The sequence below is a fragment of the Ptiloglossa arizonensis genome, chromosome 10 (genome assembly GCF_051014685.1).
Source record: "Ptiloglossa arizonensis isolate GNS036 chromosome 10, iyPtiAriz1_principal, whole genome shotgun sequence".
NCBI classification, from domain to species: Eukaryota; Metazoa; Arthropoda; class Insecta; order Hymenoptera; family Colletidae; genus Ptiloglossa; species Ptiloglossa arizonensis.
Window position 1 is genome coordinate 9,180,602 of NC_135057.1, and position 27,650 is coordinate 9,208,251.

At 36.5% G+C, this 27,650-nt stretch overlaps 4 protein-coding genes across 17 annotated transcripts; 2 read left to right on the plus strand and 2 right to left on the minus strand.

The window, feature by feature from the left end:
* Positions 1-604: 604 nt before the first annotated feature.
* Positions 605-10,857, minus strand: LOC143152461 (uncharacterized). Of its 6 annotated transcripts, none has more exons than XM_076322615.1 (9): positions 9,719-10,857; positions 8,746-8,803; positions 7,192-7,887; positions 5,250-5,366; positions 5,056-5,180; positions 4,213-4,384; positions 3,675-3,853; positions 3,277-3,471; positions 605-1,984 (listed from the first exon to the last, which is right to left on the minus strand). In XM_076322615.1, the coding sequence occupies exons 3-9, from the start codon at positions 7,210-7,212 to the stop codon at positions 1,747-1,749; spliced, it is 1,047 nt and encodes a 348-aa protein (XP_076178730.1). In that variant the 5' UTR covers positions 7,213-7,887; positions 8,746-8,803; positions 9,719-10,857; the 3' UTR covers positions 605-1,746. The 6 variants fall into 6 exon arrangements, with proteins under 6 accessions (XP_076178730.1, XP_076178727.1, XP_076178731.1 ...); XM_076322612.1 differs by having other exon boundaries at positions 9,568-10,857; XM_076322616.1 differs by lacking the exon at positions 8,746-8,803 and having other exon boundaries at positions 10,509-10,857.
* On the plus strand, positions 10,023-25,118 carry Mypt-75d (Myosin phosphatase targeting subunit 75D). Of its 8 annotated transcripts, XM_076322606.1 has the most exons (11): positions 11,973-13,336; positions 13,557-14,112; positions 14,356-14,402; positions 15,226-15,487; positions 15,559-15,861; positions 16,002-16,144; positions 16,243-16,368; positions 16,448-16,523; positions 16,609-16,826; positions 16,941-17,112; positions 20,006-20,577. In XM_076322606.1, exons 4-11 carry the CDS (start codon positions 15,259-15,261, stop codon positions 20,311-20,313), a joined length of 1,575 nt encoding a protein of 524 aa, XP_076178721.1. In that variant the 5' UTR covers positions 11,973-13,336; positions 13,557-14,112; positions 14,356-14,402; positions 15,226-15,258; the 3' UTR covers positions 20,314-20,577. The 8 variants fall into 8 exon arrangements, with proteins under 8 accessions (XP_076178719.1, XP_076178720.1, XP_076178721.1 ...); XM_076322604.1 differs by lacking the exons at positions 11,973-13,336; positions 14,356-14,402 and adding an exon at positions 10,023-11,295 and having other exon boundaries at positions 20,006-20,575; XM_076322605.1 differs by lacking the exons at positions 11,973-13,336; positions 14,356-14,402 and adding an exon at positions 10,023-11,192 and having other exon boundaries at positions 20,006-20,575.
* Positions 11,880-12,939, minus strand: LOC143151806 (uncharacterized). Its single transcript, XM_076321241.1, is given in 5 exon segments — positions 11,880-12,279; positions 12,282-12,363; positions 12,502-12,595; positions 12,776-12,836; positions 12,912-12,939. Coding segments are annotated over 5 exon segments (441 nt in total). The 3' UTR covers positions 11,880-12,103.
* Positions 21,611-27,648, plus strand: Msra (methionine sulfoxide reductase A). 2 transcript variants are annotated; one of them, XM_076322617.1, is made up of 6 exons: positions 21,611-21,761; positions 21,872-21,968; positions 25,057-25,223; positions 25,301-25,421; positions 25,906-26,042; positions 26,502-27,648. In XM_076322617.1, exons 2-6 carry the CDS (start codon positions 21,903-21,905, stop codon positions 26,737-26,739), a joined length of 729 nt encoding a protein of 242 aa, XP_076178732.1. In that variant the 5' UTR covers positions 21,611-21,761; positions 21,872-21,902; the 3' UTR covers positions 26,740-27,648. The 2 variants fall into 2 exon arrangements, with proteins under 2 accessions (XP_076178732.1, XP_076178734.1); XM_076322619.1 differs by lacking the exons at positions 21,611-21,761; positions 21,872-21,968 and adding exons at positions 22,852-22,955; positions 24,085-24,297.
* Positions 27,649-27,650: the final 2 nt, after the last annotated feature.

Genomic DNA, 27,650 nt, shown 5'->3' on the forward strand with positions numbered 1-27,650 from the left:
AGTGACGATTTTCCGAGCGTCTAATAGCGAATTTTCTACGTTTCCTCGGTTAATAATAATAAGAATAATATTACACTGGAAAAATTAGTAGAGAATCTCGTTCTACCTAATAATAAACTTTTCGTTACGGCTAAACGGATTACCCGTTTTTGGACAATTCGATATATACATAACCGCTAAATTATTCATCCCTCGTCCTCGTTGTGCGAACGAGGACAACTTTCATAATGCGCGTTTTTTCTTTTTTCTTTTTTTTTTTTTTTTTTGAAAATGCTAATCAACGAGAGAGCGTACGGTTTTTTACGCGTTACGAGGAGAATAATACACGATTGCGGTCACGTTCTCTGTATGTGTATGTACAATCGTACGCAAGATTGTCGGTGATTGCTGGTATCACGCGCTAATTGAAAATCGTGCATCGCGTCGGTTTCGATAATTGCGTCGACGCGAGTCTCTGGAATATGATCCCTTGCACGGGCGGAGAAACATTTTAAACGATATCGGCTGAACCGTACACTGGTATTCTTTTCGCGAGGAAAGTCGTCGTCTTTGTTGCACTCCTTTGGTAAAATAGAAATTCTTGTCGTTGACGAATTCTTTCGATCAATGAAATTACAACAGAAACAACCGTGTATTTTTCTCGTTATCGCGTATCCTTTCAATACGGTCCACTCTTCTCAGATTCGATCGATAAAATTGCAACAAAAATAATCTGTTAAATACGAAGTCATCTTTTCATCTCGTTGTATATATCCTCTCGACACGATGCGTTCTTCACAGATTCGATTAACGAAATTAAAACGGAAATAACTACGATGGTGCACGAAACGATAGAAAATCCTTCCCGTTACACGGCGTTCTTTCCGCACGAAATCGGTCTTCCTCGCGCGGAGAATGCCAGTGTACTATCAGTGCTCGAGGGTCGGCTGATTATCTGCACGATAAAATTACATTTTCTCGTTTCTTTTCCTTCGCTCTAATCGAAAAGATAATTGTGCAGTATCGAGAAAGGATTGACAATTCGTCGCGGCGTCGAGTGTCGATCAACGTATAAGCAAACGCGCGCGACAATTTCCGTGCTCGAGACTCCCGATAAAATTGTTCGTTAGTCTCGTTGCTAATTAATCAGTGAAAGTATAAACGACCATCGAGTCCCAAGAACGGGACACGTGGGGAACAGATCGGGTAGCGTTTCGGTCTCATCGAGAGTGTCGATGTCCCTGTTGCGATGCGACAAAACGATCGCGTCGACTCGCCACGTTTTATCAAACAGGGTCCAAGGGAATTCGCTGAACGCGAAACCTCTTGATCGATCTCAACAGCTCTTGGAATCGAGCTGCGGCTCGAACTCGAGCGTAACTCGTGTTTTTCTTTCTTTTCTTTTTCTTTTTTTTCTTCTTTTTTTTCGTTTTCGTTTTTTCTTTTCTTTTATCGTCGAACATTTTTCTCGTTCTCGACGAACAGTCTACTCGACGTTCCTATCGCTGTTCTTCTCTACGCGAGTCGATGCGTTAGCGATGAAATGGCAAGCTGGCGCGTGTGTGCTCGTTAACACGAAGCTTCTTTCGGGTGTGCAAGCCGTGTCCTTTCGATGAAAGGAGCGTTCCGACGGTTTTTACCGCTATCGAAGCGGATTCTCGTCAGTGATTTCGATGATGTACTCCGGGTGTTGTTGAGACGTTTTAGCTCGTGTGATGGCCGTCGTTACTCGGGCAATGTCGAGAACGAAGTAAAGTTTCGGAGATGCTACGTCGTCGAGGACGATGTTTCGGGTGAGACCGGTAATTGGGGGGTCTGTCGACTCGATGCCCGTCTCGGCCAACGTTGCGGTGAAACTGGTGGAGTCGGTCTCGGTGTGTTTGGCGCCGATCCCGCAGTCAGTCGCCAATTGCTACCGGACATGCCAGACCTGCCCATTGTTTGCAAACTGGTGCTGCTGCTGCTACAGGCTACCGCTCCGGACAGATCGACCCTCGATACCGCCCTGAAAGCAGAACGCCAAAGAGCTGAAATTCTACCGTAGAAAGCCGAGTGTAATGGTTGAAATTTAAGGTAAAGAAAAATTGAGCGGCTGAAATTCTACCGTAGAAAGCCGAATGTAAAGGTTGAAATTTAAGGTAAAACGTTTGACCGCAAGAGTTGAAATCCTACCGTAGAAACTCGAGTAAAAAATTCTAACACAAGTACATTTCAGTGCGAAACAATTGTAGCGTGAAAACTTTTTAATCTAAACTTTTCCCAGCGTGGAAATTTCTAGTGCAAAAATATTTCAACTTGAATATTTTCCAGTGTGAAAAAATTCTAAAGTAAGAGTATTTTAGTCCAAACAATTTCCAATGTGGGAAGTTCTAGGGTGAAAATATTTTGGTCTAAATATTTTCCAGCGTGAAGGAAATGTAACGTAAAAGCGTTTCAGTGTGAACAATTTTCAGTGGAGAAGCATTCTAGCTCAAATATTTACAGCCTAAAAACAATCAAGTCCAAACAATTCCCGTAAACGCATTCTAGCTTAGACAATTCCCAGGGTAAAAGCGTTCTAATCTGAACAATTTCCAGTGTAGAAAAAGGTGAATTAATTAGCGCCTTAAGGTGGATTTAGAGTCCAGATCTTCGAGCCTGAGGCTAGTGACACATTTGTAAGTCTCTAACGCGTTCCACGCTGACAACCGTCGCTGCTGGATCCTTATTCCGTGAAGGAAATGCACGATGGGAGGTTTATAATTTACCTTCTTGATAATTTCGTTTGGTATAATTACCCCTCTTTAAAGGAATTAAACCGTCTCCCAAGTACCGTAACGTTATTTATTCAATTTCCGGGCAACGTATAGGAATACCCCGACAAAAAATACTACTTCGGGATATCGAGTTCGTAAAATATACACAAGGAGACAAACCTCATGGTGCAACTGGGAATAGGGCGAGTCCTCGTGCAAAAATAAACGGAGAGCGCCGAATAAAATGTTCTTTTCGCAAGGTTTACCCGGGAGAATCGATTTTGAATTCTATTGCCGATTCACGGGAAAATCCTCTCGTATTATGTTCGATGAGAATTAAAGCTCGTATCGAAGAAAAAAAGAAAAAGAAAAGAAACAACAAGTTCGACGAAATTTTCCACCGAAACTCGCCCGAGTAACGAATAATAGCGTAGATTTTCTATTTCTCGAGGATTCGTTCTCGAAGATAAATACTATGTGCAAAGTATGTCTCGGTGTAAACGGAAGGTCGAATCGTTTTACGACACGTACGCGTCGAAAGATTCAAGATGGACGACGTTACCTGGAAGGTGGCGCGGATCCGGTATAATAATGTAACCCAGCAGGCCCGCTTCTTGGTCTCGACGATAACACGCTGGTCGATCTGTGCATAGCTGGCGAGGGTGGTGCAGAAGGTAGCATCCTCGGTGTCTGGGGCGGTGTTCTTCCGGTGTTCAAGCTGCTGGTGCTGCCTGTGGACGCCTTTCTTCTCGGACTCCTATAGACAGAAGAAAAATGAAACCTGACGAGTTTCCTCGTTTTCGTTTTCTTCTGTCTATACAATACCTTTGTGTTTCGAAATACTACGTTAACACTCTGGAGAAGAAAGACAAAACGAGGACAATCGTGATGAACGTGTTGCTTACACCTATGCGCAAACAGTCTGCAATCCGACACGTTTTCTACGAAAAAGTAACGAACCTTTTGGAAGGTTGCCTACATAGCCCAGTCGGACAAGGACGGCCCATGGCACATTTCCCTTCGCACACTTCCCGCGCCAATGCCATGGTTTCGTAATTTCTTAAAGTGGTACGGCACACTTCTGCGTCAGACTCCGCGAGCGCCAAGCTTGGAAATCGTTCCTTCAACCTGCGTCGTTCCTACGTTAATCAGAAAGGATTTCCATGCTAAATCTCCTTCGTTAGGCGTGCTGGTTCTTTGCTTTTTTTTTTTTACTACGCAATCTGCGAGTCTTCGATCGAAAGCCTATCGCGTTTACGTAACTGGAAATCGATCCTTCGGCCTGTGTCAATTTAAGAAATTTCGTTAGAATTCTATTATTATTATTATTTTTTTTTTTTTTGGAAGATGTCCAGTCTGTGACATCTCTGTCCAGTTCGACGGAGATCTCTTCCTCCTCGATTCAAGGACCGATTCGATCACGTGGCGATATTTTAGACGAAAGAACACACGGTCTCGGTTGTTAAATTTACTCGACGATACGTATCAATTTTTATACCTCGTGCAACCGACTGGATTCGAAATCCTTAAGCTGTTGCTGAAATCCAACGTTTGGATTGGCAATGGAACGGCCCACTCTGACGACTTTGAGTGCCTCTTTCCATGAAAGATTGGTGGTACTCATAATATAGGCCACTGCTACCGTGACGCTTCTTGACATACCGGCTAAGCTGAAACCGAATATCGTTACGTGAACGTCTCCGCGATGGAAATTAGATCGTTAATTGATCCAATAGGGAACAAAGATTGTATGTACAGTAAGCATCGTCGCAAATTGAATCGGTTAGTGCCTTCTGTTCCGTGGAGGATAAAGCTAAACGTAGGAACGGGTCGAACGGTATAACGAGGTTTATCTTTCCGTGACCTCGCTTTTTCCAGTGCAACGATCCACCCTCAAAGCACGATTGCGCTTTCTTTCTCAAACGTAATCGTCGGTTTCACCTCGCGCGAAACGAGACGTTCGTAAAATGTTCCGCGACGTATTCGAAACATCTGAATCAAGCGTACAGGTTCCATCATTGCACGACAAGCATTCTCAAACCTACCTCGCGTTTCTCGCTACAGTTAGCAAAGTACTCTTCGAACACCTCTCTTTGATACTCTCGCACGCGCACGAGAAAAATCGATAGGTCTAAAAAAAAAAAAAAAACCCACCCTATCCTGTTTGAAAAGATCCTACGTACAATCGCACTTTGCAGGTGCATTGTCGCGTTCGTGAAAGAAGCGAGGTCACAGGATAGACCTTGTTATGTCGTTCAACCTTCGTTATTTTCTTCTACGAGTGCCTTCTATTTCGATGTTCTCCCTATTGGTCGTCAGATCGCTCGAAGCTTGTACGCACCAGTGTATCAGGACGTTTCCACCGCGTAGACGCGCTGCGTGTATAAAGTCATTGCACAGGGAAAAGTACTGCGACAAATTCTGATCCGGGCTATCCGCCGCCAATATGCATAAATAATGTTTGTCCTACAAGCATACTTCGTTAGATTTAACGGAACTCGTGAAACGGGGATGCATTTAGAGCAGCGCGCTTACGGAATGCAACCGACGCGCGGTGTCGTGGATCGCCAGTATGTGAGTGATCTCGAATCGCTCCAATTGGTCGGCGTCTTTACTGTCGTGATAATTCCCGATATAAAGGCCGGGGAGGACCTACGGACACGAAACACACAACACGTAATCGCGCATAATATAAGAAAGATAGATAGATAAAGAGAGAGAGAGAAAGAGAGAGAGAGAGAGAGAGAAAGGGGGTGGTTGCGGTGGAAAGTTTGCCACGCGGTGCTAACGAGTCGTTACGAGTGCAATCGGCGGTCGTTGGAACCGCGAAGTGGTATGCAAAACGTGTCTACGTAGGTATACAAGGCGCGGGAATAATTAATCGCGAGAGAATCGTTCCACGATGCTTGAAAACCGATTGGTAACGAGCAACGCCTGAACACGCACGAGGACTATAATTCGCGTTCTCGGTTTATCGTCTCGACGGTCCCTGTTGCAATTAAATCTAGAGTCTAGCGGTGTGCAAGTTGAAAAAAAGAATACATCGACGTAACAACATTCTCGAACGACGATTGCACCCCGCCTGTTAACGCCGGTACTATCAAAGGGGTAAATTTCAACTCTTTAATTTACCTCTTCTCTACCCCTCAATTTTTCTCTTTAAAACTACCCGATTATTAACGGTGTGTCTGCCTGCAATGTCCGTGGACGATTATGAAAATGGACGATTAACGGGTACTCGTAAATTAATTTGTCCTTTCCCCGTCCAACTTCGAAAACACTTACGCGATCCGAGACAAATAGGAATACGTTCACCGTCGGTAGCTCTAGTGTTAATCATTCATCGCTCGTGGACGATCCACTCGAACGAAGTAAAATAAGGCGAGACTCCGGGGGTGTGTAATCGTTTAATCGATGCCGCATTCTTAAGCGGGGTGTCTCCGGTCGAACGCGGGAACAATGCTGCCGGAGCTCTTAACTTTTCATCGGGACCATCGATTAAAATCTCGATGTGTACCCGCGTTATATGCATCGTGACGATGCCTCTCTACAATGGCCATTAAACCATCGACAAATGGGCCAACGAGTTCGCGACTCGTTCGCGACGTTTACGCTTTTGTAACGGTTTAAGAATAAATCGGCCCGATCGAGCGGAACTGCCGCCGAGACCCTTTTTTCTTTTTTCTCTCTCTCTCTCCCTCCTTTTCCCGAATCCGTGTATTCGGGGCAGGGTAAATTTAACATCATCGCGACGGCGATAATTTAACGACCCCGATATGCACATATTTAAAATAACGAAACAAAGAGTTTGCGGTGCCACGTAGCTCGATTAGCATATTCGAAACGTCGACCGTACGTAACGAGCAACGTCGGAACCATATTTCCGCGCGAAAATCACGCGTCGTCGGTTTCAACGAACGCGTTTCAACGTTTAAAATCGAACGTAATGTTCGCTGAATTGTCCTTCCGCGTCACGAGTATCTACGTTGTTCGAAGCTTCTCCATTTGGTGTGTAAAATCTATATTTTTCCGTATACTGGCTTGTTCGATAAGTTTCGTCGTTTTTTCCATTGTAAGAAAAATACCACGACGCTTCAACTTTGAACAATTTGTACATATACGAATCACTCGACGGATCTACATAAAACTTCGCACGTGTTTATCGAATAGTAGTACTTTGGAAAAATAAAACGACGAAAGTAATCATTTCTTGTCGAACGACAAAACTTATCGAGCAACCTATTACGACTCGTGTACCGATACCAGTTTGAACCGAGAAAGTTTCATCGAATCTCGAACGTATTTTTTTCGTCCCGATTCGAGTTAATTCGACCGCGTGGGAAATTTCATCGAACCGATTCCGAATTTATCATTTCGTACGTGTACTTTTAAACGACGTTTAAATATTCTCCGTTAATCGGGACGCGCAACGACAGAAAATTGAATCCAATAATCTCTGGTTGTATACAGTCCTTACCCTATTCATGCCATTCCCCATGATGCCGGCGTAGCTGTAGCGCCTCGCAAATTCCCCCGGGCTGCAAGAAGAATCGTAGATTCGCGATAAAAGCTATCAGTTTAATCGCTCATCGCGCTCGGGACGATTCGTCGATCCTCTCTTATCTTTCGTCTCTCGAGCTCGTTTCTCGATGGTCTTATTGTTGGACAACAGTTTGCTTCGTTCCCGCCACCGCATCTCCCCTTCGTCATCATCGTCGAGGATGGTTGCTCGCAGCTGCCGCGAGTCTCCCGATCGACTCGATGGTAACTCGCTTAATTGAAACCTTCAAAGTCGTCGTGGTTCTCGCGACGCATCGTTCGCATTTTTCTCACGCGGTGCAATTCCTTTGTTTCTTTTTCTTTTCTTTTCTTTTCTCTTCTTTTTTTTTTTTTTGTTGCTTTATTTGTTCGTTTTCATTTTCTTTTTTCTCTCTTTTTTTTTCTCTCTTTTTACTTTTATCTCATCGGAATCCAATTAAATCCGTAAACGTACCGTGTCTCTGTACCGTGTCACTGACTCGACGACCGCACTTAAAATTCGTTTTCCCTTTTGTTCTCGCACACTCGCGCGTTCGCGAGGAGCCAGCGAAACATGCTCATCGGTTTTCACGCGCGAGCGATAATGAAAAACCCGGTCCCACAGCCGTGAACGCGTCGTTCCGCGTTTTCTCCGCTATTTATGAAAGCACACACAGTGGATAGATAAAAAAAAAACAGAAAAAAAAATGAGAGAGGGAGAAAAAATGGTTTTGCGCCATAAATTTTATATGCGCGTACGTATATACGTGTATTGTATACTCGAACGAAGATTAAGCAGATTGTCACGAAACCGTTTATTTTTTCTCTTTTTTTTTTCCGTTCCTTCGAGTGTGCCGCGAGCGCGTGCATTTCCACGCTTTTTCCCCGACGGGACACCTACATATCTCTGCGAACGTACGTACCTACGTAGGTGCTTTTACAGCGCGTTTATTCCATTACGCTGCACCGTAAACGACTCGGGCGTATTCCTCTGTAAAACGGTCGCGGGGAAAGAGACTTTTAATCGCGATGAACAACAACTACGAATCGCGACCGTGTAAAATTCACGCGCGCGTTCACGTCGTGGAAATTAGATACGCGATCGTGAAACATTAATGCACGTTTATCGTCGGTCGAATCTCGCGTCTAGGTAACCGTTCCGTTAATTCATTGTAAATAATTCATCGGGATAACCGTAACGGGTTAAACCGAAACGTAATACGGCATCGAGGAATACGTTTGATTATACTCGACGGCGATGAAGCAATTTAAAAGAGAATCGTCGTCCCGTTTGGTCCGTTGGAACGGATTTCTGTGTAGGTGTGTGTGTTTGTACATGTGTGTGTGTATATTTCTTTTTCCGTTCGTTTCAGTTTCGTCTGACATTTTAAATGCACGGTGCATCCGTGGAAAGGGACACACCGTCTATAGAGAGAATGAAATGCGGCTGAGGGAACAATCGTTATTTTCCCTACGGCGATAAATTAAAAACTTTTCGCATCTTTGGTTTTACCGTATTAGTTGGACGGCTGCCAAATGGAAAATCGAAGCTAGTCTTGCGTGTGCTGATCCTGCCAAAAATCAAATTTCGACGAGATGATAATTCACGTTACCGATCAAGAAAGTGGTTCGTACGATATAAATAGAAAACAATGGAATTAAACGACGCGGCGACCCAAATAGTTCGACCGAATATTTCGCGGTAACGGTTATTGCTATACCACGATTGTTATCTCCTCGAAGCCAATTAAAAACAACACGAGCGATTTGTTACGTTTCTAAAACACAAAATTGATATTACCACCGAGCGAAACAGATACGATCCACGGGTTTTCCCGTACTTGGTGTTCGCAAATTAATATCCGTCGTGGTGAAAAGCATGATCACAATCGTCTAGATACGATTCGTGTAGGTTATCGAACGATACTCAAGGTCGTCGTTTATTAAATATTATACTCGGAAAGCGGTACGTTGACGTATCCGTACACCCGGAAAACACCCTTCTGTCGTCGCTTCTGTCATCGCGAATCGGTCTCCTCGTATAAATAGGTTTTCGTTCGATGTCGAACCGATTCGTCTAAGAAAAGGAAAAAAAAAAGGAAAATAAACACGTTCGTTTCGACGAAATGGATAAAAAATAGCGACCGCGCCTTTCGAAAAGAAAAATAATAAAAGAAAGGACTACAATTGTGATCGTGTATTCGTGTGCATTCGATTCTTTCGTATCTACGACTCGGGAGTACCGCATAAGACTCATGGGGACCGAATCAGCATTTTACAGCGTTCAATTCCTCTGTGAAAAATTTCACGAATTTTCCCTCCGGTATTAACTGACCTACGGCTCGCGCAATCTCTCTTCGAATCGAGGATTCACCGTGGCCGAATGGGAAAAAACGAAAAGTAAGAAGCAACGTGAGATACATCGGCGATTACGGTGATTCTCGACAGGACAACCGATTGATCGAAGTAGAGCCATGATCCAGTACCTGTCAACACTTTCACGTTTAAAGGCACCTTTTTCTAATTAACACGTCGTGCACGCACACGCAACGAACGGGCAATCAAGCAGACGGACACACGAGCCGCGTAACGCACTGGTTCGGCATCCGTACGTTTCGACTCGATTGGTAGGAGGGTGCGCCGTATGAAAACTGTCCCGTTGTCTCAGTAGCAAGAAGCGTTGCCAGAATCTAGGGGCACTTGCTACCGAGAGGGAGAATGAAAAAGAGGGGGGTGGCGGTGTAGATATAGTGGGGGAAAGTAAGGCGTGCACGGGGCAGTAGAACTCGTTGAATAACGAAGGCCTCCCGCGGAAAAGGGTTATGAGGTAAAAGACGCACAGAGATGATCGAAGAGGATCGCCCCGGGATACTTTCCGATCATTCGGCAGTGGTTGATTAGTTTTTCCGATCGTTTTGATAGAGACGTCGCGCGAGCAATTATTGCCTCTTACGGTTCCGATGGGTGGTACGTCGCGATGACCAATGTCTGTCAAAGACTCGTTTCGACTGAAATGGAACGTGTCGCGTTAACGATTCTAGTACAGTGAATAAATCTATCGAGATGCGCAATTACATAAGTCAAGTGTCCCTGTAAGTGTTTCGAACGATCGGGGGTTGTCGGAAGGATCGCGAGTTTTTCAACGTTTGAACTCGCGCGTTTAAATTCGAAGAGGTTACGAACGAGTGGTTTATTAAAATACAAAATATCTGGAGTGGCGGTAATAAGAGAGAACATGAAAAAAAAAAAATTAGAAAAAGAGGGAGACTAGTGTACCCTCGACCCTGGAGGATGACTGGCAGCCGGTAGGCGGCAGTGTGAAGAGAATATCACTGCGGCGCAGTCGCCGCTCGATAAAGCCGTCCTCTTGCTCTTCTTACACGTTTGCTTCTCCTCCAATACCCTGCTTCACGGCTGCATGATACACCTATGAACCACCGACCCTGCCCCACAAACTGAAAACCTGGTCGACTGAAGCTCGCGTTAGTGGCCAGCTCGGTACACATATACTTTTAACTGGTGTACACTACCAATGTAACAAGGTGCTAGTAACCCGGGACTAGTAAGATGTTTCGTTACTAACCTATACCAAAGTGCGTGTATGTACACGTACATATAGTCGCGAGAAATAAATGTTCACTTTCTATCGATTTTGTAAATATTTAGTTAAATGTTTATAAACTGCAGCTGCAACCTGTATGCTCGTACACGTAGTAGTAAAATATATAATGTAGATTACCGTTCCAAGTTCCGTAAACAATACGACCTTCGAAAAAAGTTTTATCGACCTTTGAGTGTACCTTGAAGAGTATTTTACTTAAATATTATCGTAATTGATTATCGAAAAATGGTTATTCATTTTCGATACTATTTATACGCAACGTATTAACAAAATTAAAAGAAGCGAAGAAAAGAAAAAAATGTATTGTGGAAACTTACGGGGACATTAGACTCGCGTCGGTAAGAAAATGAAGTATTTATATAGTCCATGTGTAGACGGAAATAGGGCGGAAGAATCTTCCATTCTTATTTTCCTCGCGTCTCTTATCCAGTGCTATTACAAGTACGTAGATCCACTTTGCTCTCTAAAACAAGTACTACTCGAGATCTTTTTTCCTGTCGGTTTCTCCGTCTTCCTTTCTATATTTCTCATTACTTTTCCATGAGAGGAAAGAAGAGAAACAAAAGTTGAAGACTACGTGTCTTTATTACTTCTCGTACGCTCACTTAAATTCAAGTAGGTAACGCAAATTGCGTAAACTCGGGCATTAATGCAAATTCCACGCCATAAATTAAGTATATCGTGGATAAAATTTTACCCCTGTAAATATAATATAACAAATAACGGTAAGAATTTAAGGTAATATTATAATAATGAAAAGTGAATTTATGCATACGGAACAAATGGAAGTATACAAAATATAACACTAATTACCACCATAGTTTTTAGAACAGTCATTGAATAAAATAGCAATTACTACATCATAGTAACGTTACAATACGTTTCTCCATTATTAATCTGGACTAGAAATGATACTTTAGCGATCTGCAAGATAATTCGCTTTAACGAGGAAAATTAACTAATATAAAACGAAAGTAAAAAGAAAGGAGGTCTTGAAATTTTTCTAAAGAAACTCTCGATGATTGTTTATTTATTTATTCAATCTAATACATATTAAAGCGAATACAAATACTATTACAAAATTACAGGCATAAGAAACAATAACATTACGGTAGAATAAATAAAGAAAACGGTAAAATGTTAATGCAGTTCCGAGATATTCTTTGAATTATTTTTGTTTCTCCGTATAATCGCTATTCGTTGAAACGCGATAGATGAACAATAAACCCTGGGTAACGAACGATATGTCCTACCATCGATAAATCGACGTCGATTCGTTAAAAATTAAGGAACCCGTAGAGCCTTTAATTAAAAATAAAAATAAACCTGCAGGAACGGTCACAGTATCGATACAAAAGTAAATTACCGAGCCAACGAAACTCGTGGAGGCGCTAGCTATTGTACACGGTAAGGAAGATTTATTGTGAGCGCTTTCGTAAAAAACGAGCAACCCACGATGTTGCTTGTTACCATCGGTACTAGAAGTACACCTTTAACCAGCAACGCGACCTAATTTAAGAACAAACAATTAATGCTTTACAAAAATATTTCTAGAATACGATTTATACGGAGAAAATTGTCACAAATCTTGTTACCATAAATTGTCGCATAAGTGTCGATGAAATACATGAAAGTCACTTTACTCACTATAGAAACTACTTCAATATTTTCAGCAAGTTTGCACAACAGACTTCCAATTGTTACAAAAAGACCACCGACAACAGTTAAATAAACTTTTCCACTTTAGTTTGTCTCTTTTTTGGATGTAGCCGTAGTATACGTCATATCACTCTCAGCTGATAACAACGAAGAAGAATTCGTTAACAGTTAACGCTTCATCTCTAAACACTGTTATCGTATTTTAAGTATCAACACGTGAAAAAATACGAATATTTATTTTTAATTTCATTCCACTCTTAACCTTACCGATGTAGAAACGAAACTTGTATTCATATCCCAAACGAAGTATAATATTTTATACCCTATTCGCAATAATTTCGATTCGTTTTATGGCGGGAACATTGAAATAATTATTCAAAAGGGAACGATATTCTAACAATTAATTTTATGTACATATTTAATCATAAATATGATACATTCACGTAATACGATGAATATAGGAAAACATTTTCGGTGTTAATCACAGCAATTACAAAATTACCGCCCATCTATATCACAGGAGAAAGAAAGAACGAGAAACAGATAAATAAGGAAACTACGGGAAAAAAGTATACTCTCGTAAACTGATCAAACAAGAATGAGCAGTTTCTGTTTCTACTGTCGTGTACATCAATGGAAGTGGAATGCATCATGTGAACACGTTTAGTCGGTCTTATAATTATAATTATTAGATTATCTTTATGTTTGTGTTTAATAAAGTGGATTTTTCGTTACAATCTAACAATAAAAATTTCATTTTTGCTCGATGTAAGCAAAAGACACAACATAAACTGGATATCAATGTTACTTATGGAGGAAGGAGGTGAGGTGACCGTTTATTTAATCAGAATATGATCAAATGCATGTAAATAATTGGTAAGCTACTGCGATAAGTTGGATTTGAAGATTTCATGATTAAATAAATTAGCCCGATTGTACTTGCAAAAGAAAGTTAAGATAACAGTAATATAAAATGGCAGAGTTATCTGAATTTCTGAGAAGATGCTAAGCTTTAAGTTTTGTAGACCTTGAATTCTTTGCAGATTGTAAATACATATCCGAAAGCTCTGCGGAAAGCGAGATAAAACCTGTGTGTAGTGCGCGTGAGCGCATGGAGACAAGCCGAGCATAAGAGTAATTTGAAAAAAGACGAAGTTAGCGCGCGGTGAAGGGCAACGCGCGAATGATTTTCTACAGGTAGTTTAAAAATGGCGACTGACAGGTACGCGTTTCCTCGCGTGCACAGTGCCGCGACAAGACCAGAAGCGACGTGATTTTTGTGAAATCCAAACCAAGAGGTTCATTCAGCCTCCTTGATTAAATTTTATTCAGTGGAATCGTTGCGTCGGTAAAACCTTGTAAATTATGTTACGTTTTCGTCGGTCAACACAGTGACTTTCTCTCCGCTACGTCGTACTCGCGAGTTTCAACTTTGCTTAGCTCGAGTTAAGACGACTAAATTTTCTGCATTCTTCTCTGTCGCTTTCCAAGTCAACGAAAAAGAAAAAAATCGAATGAATGAACGAACAAACGAGCAAACTTCCGCATTCCATTGGATCGCGAACGAATAAGTGAACGAACGAGCAATCGCTTGCCAATGTGAGTAGTATCGCGATTTGACACCCGCCAGTCCTAGAACAGATTTCTTTCACTTGCGTTAACTCTCGAGTTACAATCGCAAAGTCGCTAACATATCTACACTTCCGCTTCTAATTCCCTTCCATTCATATTTTATTCTCTGTTCATCCCCATTTTCCCCTCATTTCATTATTCATGAATCTGACTTATTTTCTTCTTTCATACGAGAATTATATTAATGTTTTTTTTTTCGTACGTCGACAGATAAAAAACAGAAAATAAACGAGGGCGAAGCAGTAACATTCAATGTAGTATGTTTGCATATGTTATTTTTCTTTATCCATTAAGGTCTTTTAATTATGCAATTCATTATGAAAAAGTTGTATCATATTATGTATACGATAAGTTAAGAATTATGTACACTATTTCATGATAAGTTAATTATAGATGATGTTGAATAACATGTTTTTTTTTATATTATCAGTTGTGTTATTAATTATGTAATTTACTTATTTGCATGTTAATTAATTAACTTTTATTAGAAAAATTATTAATAATAAAGGGAATTATGATTTTGTATTAATTCTTAAGGAATATTTATGCTTTAATTACATCATATAAATTAGAAAGAAATATACTATTTTTTGTAAAGAAGTTTCCATGTAGTATCCCTTTCAGAATTATCAAGTATGTACATATTTCTTTTGTAACTTTTAATTTTAGTTTATAAATTTACATTTTATTTAGAAAAAAAATACAGAGAAGTTAACTTATTTTTACTCAATTTATAATGGTTTCAATCCAGTATTTAAGAACATTTGTATAAATATTGTGCATTTACTTATTTAAATTCTTAATAAGTAGGACAAAGTTTTGGACACAGGTTTTTGAATCTGAAAAAGTAAAATATGATATTGTATTTAAATGATGTCTAATGTTTATCACAAAATTTAAAATATCTTAAAATACATTTATGGCTTTTTATCTGTAAAACTCAATTAGTTAGCATCCAAATAGTTTCTTCAATACTATAATATTCCTGTTATTGTCATCCCTTCACTGTATCAAAAATATTGTCACAATATGATTTCAAACTATATAAGTAAAATAAAATACATTTTATTTTTTGAACAGGTAAATATTACTGCAAAAATTATACACACAGCCATGGAACATTCCGACTTGGTTGCAGAAATGGTGCATGTTGAAAGATTAACAACGCAAGAACGATTGCATTTGGCTCGACATAGAAGGCTTCAGCAATTAAAAGTATGGCGTCAGCGTGAAAAAGAATGGATGCGACATCAAACTAGGCATACAAGCAACAAACGTCACATTTATTTTAATGATAGTGTCATGCTTTTGGAAGCTGCAGCAAGAAATGACATTGACGAAGGTAATATGACATTCATTTGTGACAGTGTTCTTTATAACTTATTACATATTAGTGAATGATACATATTTTAGTGAGACGACTTCTAAAAAAGGGAGTGAATCCAGATTCAACAAATGAAGATGGACTGACAGCTTTACATCAGTGTTGCATAGATGATAATGAAGAAATGATGAAGTTACTTATTGAGTTTGGGGCAAATGTCAATGCAGAAGACAGTGAAAAATGGACACCATTACATGCTGCTGCTACCTGTGGCCACCTGCATTTAGTCAAAAATCTCATTGCTAGAGGTGCCAATTTATTGGCTGTTAATGCTGATGGTAATATGCCTTATGATATATGTGAAGATGAAAAAACATTGGATTGCATTGAAGGTAAAAATCTTTAAAGTATTTGTAATCCAATATTATTTATAAAATTTTATTCAAATTAAAAAGAAAATATTTAATTTTGATTAACCAAATAATTTTCTTTAAAATAATCTCACTTTCCATCTTATATTTATATAATGTAGGAGAAATGGCAAGACGAGGAGTTACTCAAGAGTTGATTGATGAAACCAGAGCTTCTATAGAAGTTCAGATGTTGAGACATTTACAACATATAGCTTCAGTAGGTGGCGATCTTGAATATAAAGATCATCAAGGTGCTACACCAGTATGTACATAAATTCATTAATCTCATTTTTTTCGAATAAATTATATTAATCTGTTATTTAGGAAGGAGGATGTAATCTTTTTTTTTTTAAATTCTAGCTTCATATTGCAGCTGCAAATGGTTACTTAAGGGTAGTTGAATTTCTTTTGGATCAACATGTTTCAACTGATGTTGAAGACAATGATAAATGGCAACCAGTTCATGCAGCTGCATGCTGGGGTCATGTAAGAACAAAATATTTTACAAATGTTAATTAAATTGTTCAAATAAAAAGTATTTTCTAACTTTATTATTTCTCTTCAGCTAGAAGTTCTTGAGTTATTAGTACAAAATGGAGCTGACTTAAATGCCAAGAATAAACATGATGAAACTCCAGCTGGTAAAAACGTTTTTGTCAAAAATTCTGTCACAAGGTCAATGTTAATAATTAATACTAACATTATATGTTAAATTTAATTTTATAGATATTTGTGAAGATCCTGAGATAAGAGAAAGGATAATGGAACTTAAAACAGAACAAGAAAGTAAACGATTACGAGAAGCACAAGGAAGGCGGGTGCGCAGATCTCAAAGTATAAATACACGTACTCAAAGTGTAAGACGAACTTCGATCAGAGATAAAGTATTAACCACGAAAAAGGATGCTCAAGAAGAAGCTCGTCTTAGATTACAAGCGCAACAGGTAACAGAATTTCACTATGTTTTAAATTATACCCTATAAAAAAAGCGTTTTTTGAACATATTATTAGTATTAGAAATTATTGGAATTAAGTAATATGAAAATGATATACTTTAGACATACGTTGGCGGTTCAACTGCAAATATGCCTCAAACGGAAAATGAATTTAATGCACGAGATAATACAAATAATGAGACAGATTCTAGTGCACCTCCAACAGCAATACGAAAAGCTCCTGAGGGAAAGGATAATGAATCTTTTCTTCAGGAAGACGTCGATAAAGAATCAGGTATATTCCAAAACATGTTACACTCGCATCGGTTGTGGTTAAGTAGAATCCTCTGGTAAATGGTAGTTTTGTGCATAAAATCATGTAAAAGAAAGTATAACGTGTTGTGTCCATTAAAATCGTGCGTTCGTATTGCATAACTCGACCTTGGTAACGTGACATAGTAATTATAAATTCACAATGTAACATGCGCGTGTTATGTCAAAACAGAATTCATTTGTGTTTTGAAATAATAAAGGAAACTCATTCTTAATTCAAGGAAAGATTTGCCACAGATTAATGAAAGCCAATTTCGAATCTGTAACCAGAAATAAAATTTATTACTCAGAATGAATGTGCATTATTATGGTAGTATAGAGAAAGTAGTACAGTAGTTTTTACTGATAAATTATCAAGAAAATTTTTAAGTATTGATCATTTATCAGCAATTTCTTTTTTCTGTTATTACTGCGTCGTGCTCCTGAATAATTGCGAGGTCAGTTTTCTATGTCACTTTTCTATTTATGTAAACGTACTATTGAACGCTGCGTTTGTATTATTTTTGAACTTTCTATATTATATATTTCAAAATATTGATCCATAACGTGTTAAATTATCTTTATATGTTGTATGCATACGCAATGTGTTTTTCTCTTTGAAAATATTCTTCTGGTATGAAGACATTCATTATTTTAACTACGTCAAGTTTTTTGTGGCAAGGGTTAAGTTGTATTGGCTTTCTTCTTAGCACTTTTTTGTAAATCACATGTTAGCATTTAGCAGAGCTTATTGACTGTTATATGCGAAAAGGCATTACGATAAGTTCATCAATTATTTTAAACGAACTTTTTATAACTTTATTTTTATACTTAATACAATTCAGAGCGTTCAAAACTTAAACGCACACATTACACAAATAACTTAATATACTTCATTTTTTTATTATACTTCAGGTATATAAGTAGAATGAAGACAACTATTACATACATTTCGAATGTCTTTCCTATCATCACTTTTTAAACTAAATAAATAATTAGCGACATAGTAACGTTTGATAATGGAATTTTCCATTTCTTAGTAAAAAAAATTAATTAGAGTTTGAACTATACTGCAGTACATTCATAATTAATATTCAACGAGCAATTTCACATATACTTATTACATATCATATAAAAGAGTGTTAGTAAAATAAAACATATTTCGTCTATAAAACATATCGATCAACTTTTATATATGTATTAGATCTGTGAGAAAGTTCTATTCTTTTTCATTTAAATTTTATGATGTCACATACATCAAGATTAGTGATAGCTCTACTGTTAATAAGTACAATCTTTTTTTCATATATGCAGCTTTTAAGTTACTCATTTATTAATAATATTTTGGAAAGATAGTGGATTCATTTCTTGAACAGTCCACAGCACGTATAATATTAAAGTCACACTTTATCAGCAAACATTTTCACACTACAAAATTTTGTAAACGAAAATGTTCAATTTCTTGAAAAATTATACTATTTTATAACTTGACACGTTTATATTAACTAAAAAGACACTTAAACCAACTTAGAATCTTTCTATTCGATACTAGGTATGAAGAAGAGTGAAAAGATTTTCTCACAGACCTAACATTTTGGTTCTGCTGATGACAAACTGTATTTACTCATTATTAATTACGTACTCGCGCAATGTGTCTTCCTGTCTTTTAATTTTATCGCTAAACGATAAAGTCGTTACGAGGTCAGTTGTGTCACGACATCAAATCGTTTTACATTATAAATACCATATAGTCATTCATGGATTTCCACTCTAGATTCCACATCAAATCGATCATACTGATGCAACGTTTTTTATGTAATTGTAATTGCATATGTGTTAATTTGGAAGTAAAAAATAATGTATTATGAATCTTAATTAATTTTGCAAATTAATGTGATTACAGCTGACTTGAGTTTCTGTATGCTATAGAGAAGTAAATTTGTAAATTTTAGCTAAGTAGATTTTGATTTACTATAATTAGAGAAGTTCAATAAGAAATATAAATTATAAGGTACTAATATTGAATAATATTATGTAGTAAATTAATTATTATTAAAAATGATTTAATCCATGGTTGTTTCATTATATTACTTATTATGTTTATTGTTACACCTTAATGAATTTGATTATAATTCTATGTGAATTAAAATTGGTACTTCAAAAAGTGATTGATTTGAGATGGTATTAATCGATTATAATGAAAAATATGTTGTTTGGACATTGACACAGCACAAAATAACATTAATTCGTACTTCGAGGAAACATGAAGTAAGTGATTTCAATGTTCCAGAGAATTCAACTATTGTGCATGCTTTACATGTATATTTTCCTATATACGAGGGGTTTGCATACAATTTCTAGATTGTAAATTACACCTTCTTTTTGAAATTAGTGTATTTAAGATTGAAAGCTTGAGGATTTATTTTACAAGCTGCTAAAGTAATAAACAAAAGTTCATTATTTATCGGAGCAGAGAAGAAACAAACAAGTTGTTAAAAGTTTCTTCTTTCTTCTGAAAACAAAAAGTCTGGAAACTTAATAAATGCAATGATTCGTTAGTGGAATATAGAAGGTGGAGGAGAAAGTGTTCATGTAGGTACATGTAGAATATAGAAACACGTTTCTGGTGTTCTATTGTGCAATGTTTTTAACGCTTATCGCTAAAGCATGTAACGCTTAGCGCATGGCTACTAATTAATACTAGTCGAGTTTTTTTTTAAAGTACAATTGCAGTGTATAAGAAAAGGGATTAGGTGGAGGGTTACACGAGGTGAAATTACGAGTGAAATGGAATGGAATGAGAGGAGAGGGAAACAAATTTCGCGTAAACCTCAAGGAAGAAAACTAGCGTTGGATTTACATGTTTGCCTCGGCAGTGACAGGGTCCGATTCACCGGTCGGTAATCAGCAGCCGATCTACACGCCAGACCGTGACACCAATGGCAAGATCAACATACACGTCTCAGTAGTTTTTGTCAAATCATTATCGGATTTGAAGAAACAGAGGGCACAAAATCGGCATATATCTACTGGTTCAATAGATGCCAATGGAAATGGCATTCCTGTATCGCCCATTGCCAATTCTGAACTCAACACTGGTGGAGATTTTCAGCGATTCACCGGAAATACCAGTGACATTGTTGGTGATAATCATTCTGAGAAAAGTTGTTGCACTGTCATGTAACACTTTTCTTCCTCCTTCACCTTTTTTCTTCTGCATTTAATTTCTTTTATTCTTGTGTTTTTACCATAAGAACACTTACTATTGTAAACACTCCAATTGAGGTGTTCTTTTGATTAAAAAACTCAACAATTGTACAGAATTGAACAAAATTCTACTTGAATATGGTATAAACTAATGCATTTTGATTTTAAATAGTTTGAAATCTCTTATTGAGATATTTTCTCTTTATATAATTATAAGAAAATCGTGTAGATTTTCACAAATGAATTATCACTAAATTCATAAATGAATTATCAGTATATATTGTACTTAAACGATTAGTTATGTAACAATTAGGATGCAAGAGATAATTTTAATGGAATTTAAAGATGTGCTTTGAATTTGTACAGAATTTTATTTATTACCGCGTAAAATAATGTATATTTCGAACAATAATTATTGAATTGTATATTGCGCAAAACGCGCCTTTACACCTAATGTATATGATACCGTACCGAGTATTTCCCGTGTTTTTTTATAAAATGTTAGTCATAAAGAATATTTTTTTATATTAATTTAGATATCTGTATTTCTGCGAACACATTTATTTGTAAATTTTGATGTGTGTCGTTACTCTACTATACTATATACCCTACTTTCTTCCTTTAAAATACATCATGAATTGTATGATACTTACTCAAACTTAATTTTGTATCCTACGGATCTTAATATTACTATTTTATCAGTGTGATATATACAATAGTATATTTTACAAACACTGATAAAATGTACATTCCAGTACATCTAGAAAACTATTTAATTTACACAGTTTAAATGTCATTTACAATAATGATACTTTTTCAAATAAGACTTAATTTTCTGTAAGTAATTGTGAACATGTTAAAATTATTTTACAAAAAATGTTGTATTTAATTTTTGAATATACTCAATAACTCATGTACATTATCAAAATTGATATTATATTTTTAATTCATATTACAGTCAACAAAATGTAATCTTTATTTATTTACAGTTGTTATTTTAGGAGATATTGCTTCTAAAAATACATGTATAGATAAAAAATGTTTTGATATACTTATTGTTAATACAGATAGTGTACTTTTTACAAGATACAAATGCAAAAATGAACAAAATCAATGCCTTCAATTTCAAAATATTATATTTATTTTAATTGGTATGCATATAATGAATTATTTACAAAAATGAAATATTACGTTACTTTCCAATACTTGTTAAAAATAACTCTGCCTTTTTAGTTGTAAATGCTGTCCTAAGTTTTCGAAAATATTTAAAAATTTCCTGACATTTTTCTTTATCCAACGCGCATAGTCACGTGATTGTACTAGTTAAAGACAGCTTATCAAAATGTGTGGAGAAAACAGTTAATAAATGAATCTTGTCAATTTTTAACAGAATAGACAGCACTTGCATCGATTTCATTACAAAAGGTTTCGTATTGTTTGCATCAAAGTTTTTGGTGACAAAACCGATAAAGTACAAAAATGATTGTGTGTTTACGCGCGTACTACTGTCGCTAAATGAATGGTTCTTCTTTCAGGACACTTGTAATTACAGAAACGTTCGTATCAATGATTGCACTACATTTAATCATGTTGCTACGCAGGAATTTAACCAGAATTGGATATCGCAATACAGTATGTTACCATTACTAAGCGTTTTTCTCGATATCTAAGAATTAAATTGTGTGCGATTAGAACCACTGTGATACGATTTGACATTTTGATTACTGTATGGTATCGTGCAACTTATTCTTATTTCGAAACAAATTTATTAATTTTGTCGTGTACGACCAATGTTTACAAGTTAATATATTACATGCACGCATCATAATTGTTTAACAAAAACATCTAATAGTCAGGAAGTAAAAGATACGATAATAACCTCTATCTAGGATAGATATCACGAAAGTACCGCACTTTTTGAATGTCGAGGAACTGAGCTTAGCATGTAGGATAGTGAAATTACATCAGTCGGTCCAGCAATTGTTATCTTGTTTAACGGATACGTGTGGTATAAATTTTCTGATGCAACTTGTACAGAAAATTTATCGAGTTCCGTTTAAATTGGCAATCAATACTGTTTGTACACAATGAAGTTTGACATATATCAATAACAGTGTTTTGTTACACAAGAGGTTAATATCGGTATTCTCAATCTTATTAATTTTCAGATTGTGTATATGTATATATGTATATTTCAGTCTGAAGCACTTACAAAACAACTCCAAAAAATAATTCTTAATGAAAGACTAAAGGATACTACGTCGTGTCGCGGAGCACGTTTCCCATCTTTGAACGATGGGCCACGATTGGTATAACGGAAAGTGTAAATAGAAATACTATACCAATAGAGTCAATAAATTGAATTCAAGTTTTGAACATGTAAGAATGAACGGATAAAAATTAGGAGGGAGTAGTAGAGTTATGTTCGTGGAGTAGGGAAAGAAAGAGGTGGGAGACGAGTAGATAAAAAGTACAGCTGTCTGAAGCACGCGGTAGTTTCTTGTGTTCTTTCTATCTCGAATAAGGTATCTCTCGTAAATTTAAAGTGAACTTTATTTCGATAGCTGTTCTCTTTTTTCTTCGTCTCTTCTTAATCTTATTGTCTTATTGTAAATTAAGGTAAACAATTTTTTGAGTTTAATTAAAATTCGGTTACTTTCGTTTTCAGTTAATTTAAACTAAGAAAAAGTCTCAGTATGCACAGGTGAGCTCTATTATAGAAAAATTTGGTCACTATGGTAACTGATTAAAATTAACCGAAGATTGTAGCAATAATGCATTGATTACTTCGAGTATAAAAAAAATTAATTAAAGTAACAAACGTCTAGATCTCTGAACTGGCGACATATTTTTGTGACGACAATAAAAATTCCATTTTTTTTTTTTTCTTAGTTATTAGTAATCCGTTTCTAAAATCCTTAGTAGTCACAATTGAATGAGGGTTTAGATAATCGAGGTATATGGTTAGTGTGTGGTACCGTGTCGTACCGTGTCGTCTAATATACAGAGTGAATCACATAACTCAATCGTCTTGATCATTTCCGTTATGCGTAAAATGATCTAAATCTTTCATACTTGAACATTTGATTCCCACAGTCGTATAATCCGATTATACTACATTTTTTTACAAGTCATTTTCTTTGTTAGTCCACATTTGGTGGAAATTAAAGAAACAAATACTTTTCATTGTTGGAACTAAAAGCACTATCGAGTAAACTATTCGAAACTATTCACAATATCACTGACATTTTCAGCAATTTTTAGAGAATATCAAACATCAATCTTAACGGTATATAACAATGCTTAGTTACGCGTTAAAATGTTAGCGTGAAAGAACGGCATTCGTTGTTCAAGTACATCGAAGACGATGAACAGCATTTTAAACACTTTGTAAGATTGATAATCTTTATTCTAACGGTGAAAATATATTGTATAGGACGCATAAAAAATAGAAAAGAAATCGTTTGCAAATTTATATTTTCAAAGACAGAATGTTTAGAAGAAATGATCGACAAACTTTAAAGTACGTTCTTTCTTGAAGACTTAGCAAATAAAGAAGCGAATGTGACAATTTTGAAAGAAACTGATATTGTAAAAATGTATTATGTTCGAATTGTAAATATTTCTGGATGAAATTGTATAAGAGAAAGAATTTTTGAACAGTTCGTTTAAAAGTGGAAATTATCAAGGTGATCGAGTTATATGGTTCACCCTGTATATGTATTTGGTCGTACTTTTTTTTTTGTAGGCGGATCGGACCTGTACCTTATACATACCGGGTGTTCTAAAAGAACAGGAATTTCTGAACGTAAAGCTATGAGGACAATGAACAGTATTAAGATAGTCCTTTAACTATAAAGTGAATGAACCCCAAACGGAAAACTTAGAAAAGTTAGATTTTGTCGGTGCCAAAATGCTTAAAGTCGTTTCGTGTATTATTCTCCTTTTGAACGTGAAAGAGGTAAACGTCGTTCATTTTGAAAATTGTAAACTTTCGCTAAGAACATTTCGTCGAGACGTATCAAATTCTATAGAAAACTTTACTCATGTATCGCGCGTATTCATTATTTTGCTGCGCGTAAATCTTCCGAATGTGAATTGTCGAAATGACGAATAAATTGTTACATGAATTTTGAGCGATTAAAATATTTATATGTTCTATGGTCAAATAGAAACATTGTATTAATGATTCAAACACCGTACAACGAATTTATTCAACATTCGGACAATTGACATTCTTAACGTTTCACGTGATGTGACACATCACGCAATACGAATCAAATGTTCTAAATTAAAATCATTTATGCAATACAAATACATTCATTTTATATCTTTTAATATTAGTCGTTCGTATAAATGTAAATTCATCGATCATTAATTGCGAACGCTCCTAAAATTCTAACGGCTCAAACATCGAACTGTCGTTTTTGAAAAATTGCTTCAAAAGTTGTTGAGAAATAAGACGTTGTTACAATTTATTTTTTTCAATATCAGGGGACGATGATTGTCCCACGGATCTCTTCAACACGGCATACTTTTATACCTTGTCAATTGCAGCGTAACCGTTATTTAACAGGTTTCGCGCGCATTTATTGGATCGCGGCCCTCGCGTTAATATTATTAACTGGTTTATTAAATTTCAATTCGGATTTTGTAACGACCTTTGTAATAATTTGATTTTTCCCTTTTTCTTAATGTGCTGCAATTGGATGTTCACTAGTCGAATAAAATGCCTGGACAACTGGAAGAGATCAAAGCGAAGCGCGCTACTTTTGGAATGGGCTGCTTTTGGGCAGGTGATTGCCTCTTCGGTGTATTACCCGGAGTCATCAGAACCTGCGTAGGATACGCCGGTGGACAAAAGGAGTCACCAACCTACAGAAATATGTACGTTGCATTGTTTTTTATAAGAATCTTTCCTATATCTTTCCATTCAATAATTCCCATGGTTATTTTTTATGCAGCGGGGACCACACAGAAGTCGTCGATATCGAATACAATCCCGATGTGATATCGTACAAGCAGCTACTTGCCCTCTTTTGGCAGAATCACGAATACAGTCTTACCAAGAAGATCAAGAGACAGGTAGCTCGATCGATCGATCGATCGTTTTTCTCATGTTTTATTTTCGTTGAAATCGGCGGTGATCAGATTCACACAGTTTTAACGCGGACAGTACGAACTGAAACGCAATGTTCTGCTTTCGAAAAGTAATGAAAATGAAATTGATTATCTATAAATTTTATTCAGCAAATTGTATCGCGAGTCTAGGAAGTACCGCGTTCTATTTGATAGTGTGAGAAAAATGTGATCGATTGATACAGACTCGGAGAAGGAAATCAAAAGGGTATTCATTAGCATAGTGTAGAATTATCGATGTTGTGAACTTGGCATGAAATTTGAATCCCATTTCGGTTATTGAACTCGGTATACTCGAGGCAGAATAAATCAGTTCGTCAAGGTCGCTGTGACGCTATCCGTGCTAGAACTATTTAGTTTCTCTGTTTATCGGACTATTTGTGTTTTGCTTTCACTATCCACTGATCACTGTACCTGTGTAAAATTTCAGTACATGTCGTTGATTTTGTATCACGATGAAGAACAAAAATTACTGGCTGATAAGTCACGGGAACGTCAGCAACGTAAATGTACGGATCTGATTCTCACGGAAGTTAGAAGATTCGAAAAATTTTATCCGGCTGAAGAGTAAGTATCGCGCATTAAAAATTAAAAACCTTTTCTTTTCTTTGTAACTGAGATATAGATTTTGCACGTAATATGATTCATTTTCATTGATAATTGAGAACGTGCTGAACGAAATTGAATTTGTATTGCCGTGTGTATTACGGTTCACGTTGCGTCACCTAAAGTCGTCGATTGTTGATTTAGCATTACTTATCGTAAATTGATTTTGATTAAACGAGATATATTTTACCTCTAACTGTGGGAAGAATACTAACATATTTCTTGCAGCACTTTTAATTCGATTTTTTATTTAATTCTGATTATGAGTGATAAAAGGATTTTTTTTTTTTTTTTTAAGTAAAATTAGTCTTAACGGAAGAAAATAATATATTCGTTACAATTTACAAACGAATAATTTTCTACTTCTTTGCACATTCTGTACACGAATGCTTTTTATTTAATTTATTATTTATTTTTCAGCTATCATCAGAAATATCGACTTAGAAATCATCCGTGGTTAGTGGAAACTACCGGTCTTACCAACGACGAAGTTCTTCGGAATTCTCCCGTGGCTGCTAAATTAAATGGTTACATAGCTGGTGCTGGGACACTTGAACAATTTGAAAGAGATATACCGAATCTTGGCTTGAGCGAAAAAGCGGCGCAGTATTTGCAGAAATATATAATCGAAAATCAAGGAAACGGTTTATATTGCTAGTTCCTATTAAACATACAATATTTGTGAATTATTCACACAGAACCCATATTGAAATAATCTATTTATTTGCAAGAAGAAGTTTTAAAGCTTGATGTAAGGCTTGTTTGCGTTGTTTCAATTTCCTGTGCACCTGTCTCTTAGGAAATCATGTCTAAAACCATCGATTTAGGATTTAAACAACGCGAATAAGCATATTTAGCATGATTTTAGAAAACAATTTACATGACAGGTATCCTTTCCTAGTATTACATTCATTTCATAGCATATAAGTCTTATGAACAGGATATTTTATACTGTCCATTACAGGCGAATCTATCACACGTTTATTTGTTTGCACGCTCAATGATTTATTAATATCTCATTTTTGAAAACCGGTTAAAAAGAAGCTTGCAGTAAGAATGCTATATAGGCTGTGAAAAATACGTAATAACTCTTTTTGCAATGATTTCTTTAATTACCGTGTACGTTCAATAAGTTTTATAAGTTTATCACGATACTCTACTTTATAAAATGGACAGCTATATATAAAACATAATTAGAGTAATGGGGATCTTTTTTTTAAACAGTTTAAGTTGTCCTTTTTTACAGTAACATACATAGTGTAATTAATATGAACTTATAATTATCCATAAAAATATTATTATGCAATATTTATTGTTACAACAATCTCATTTGCCGTAAATATTTCAATACTTTTTCAAGATGTATATAACTTTAGGGCAACTGCGTCATACAAATACACGCGCTTATACACGCATACGGCCTCCTACGTACATCGTTAAATGTACTTAAATAACGTATTTAAATGTACCTTTGTACCTTATTTATGTATAAACGGTTTGCATAAAGAAAATCAAGATATATGTTATATGAAAATAATATGAAAATAATAATAGTATTTTGCACGTACG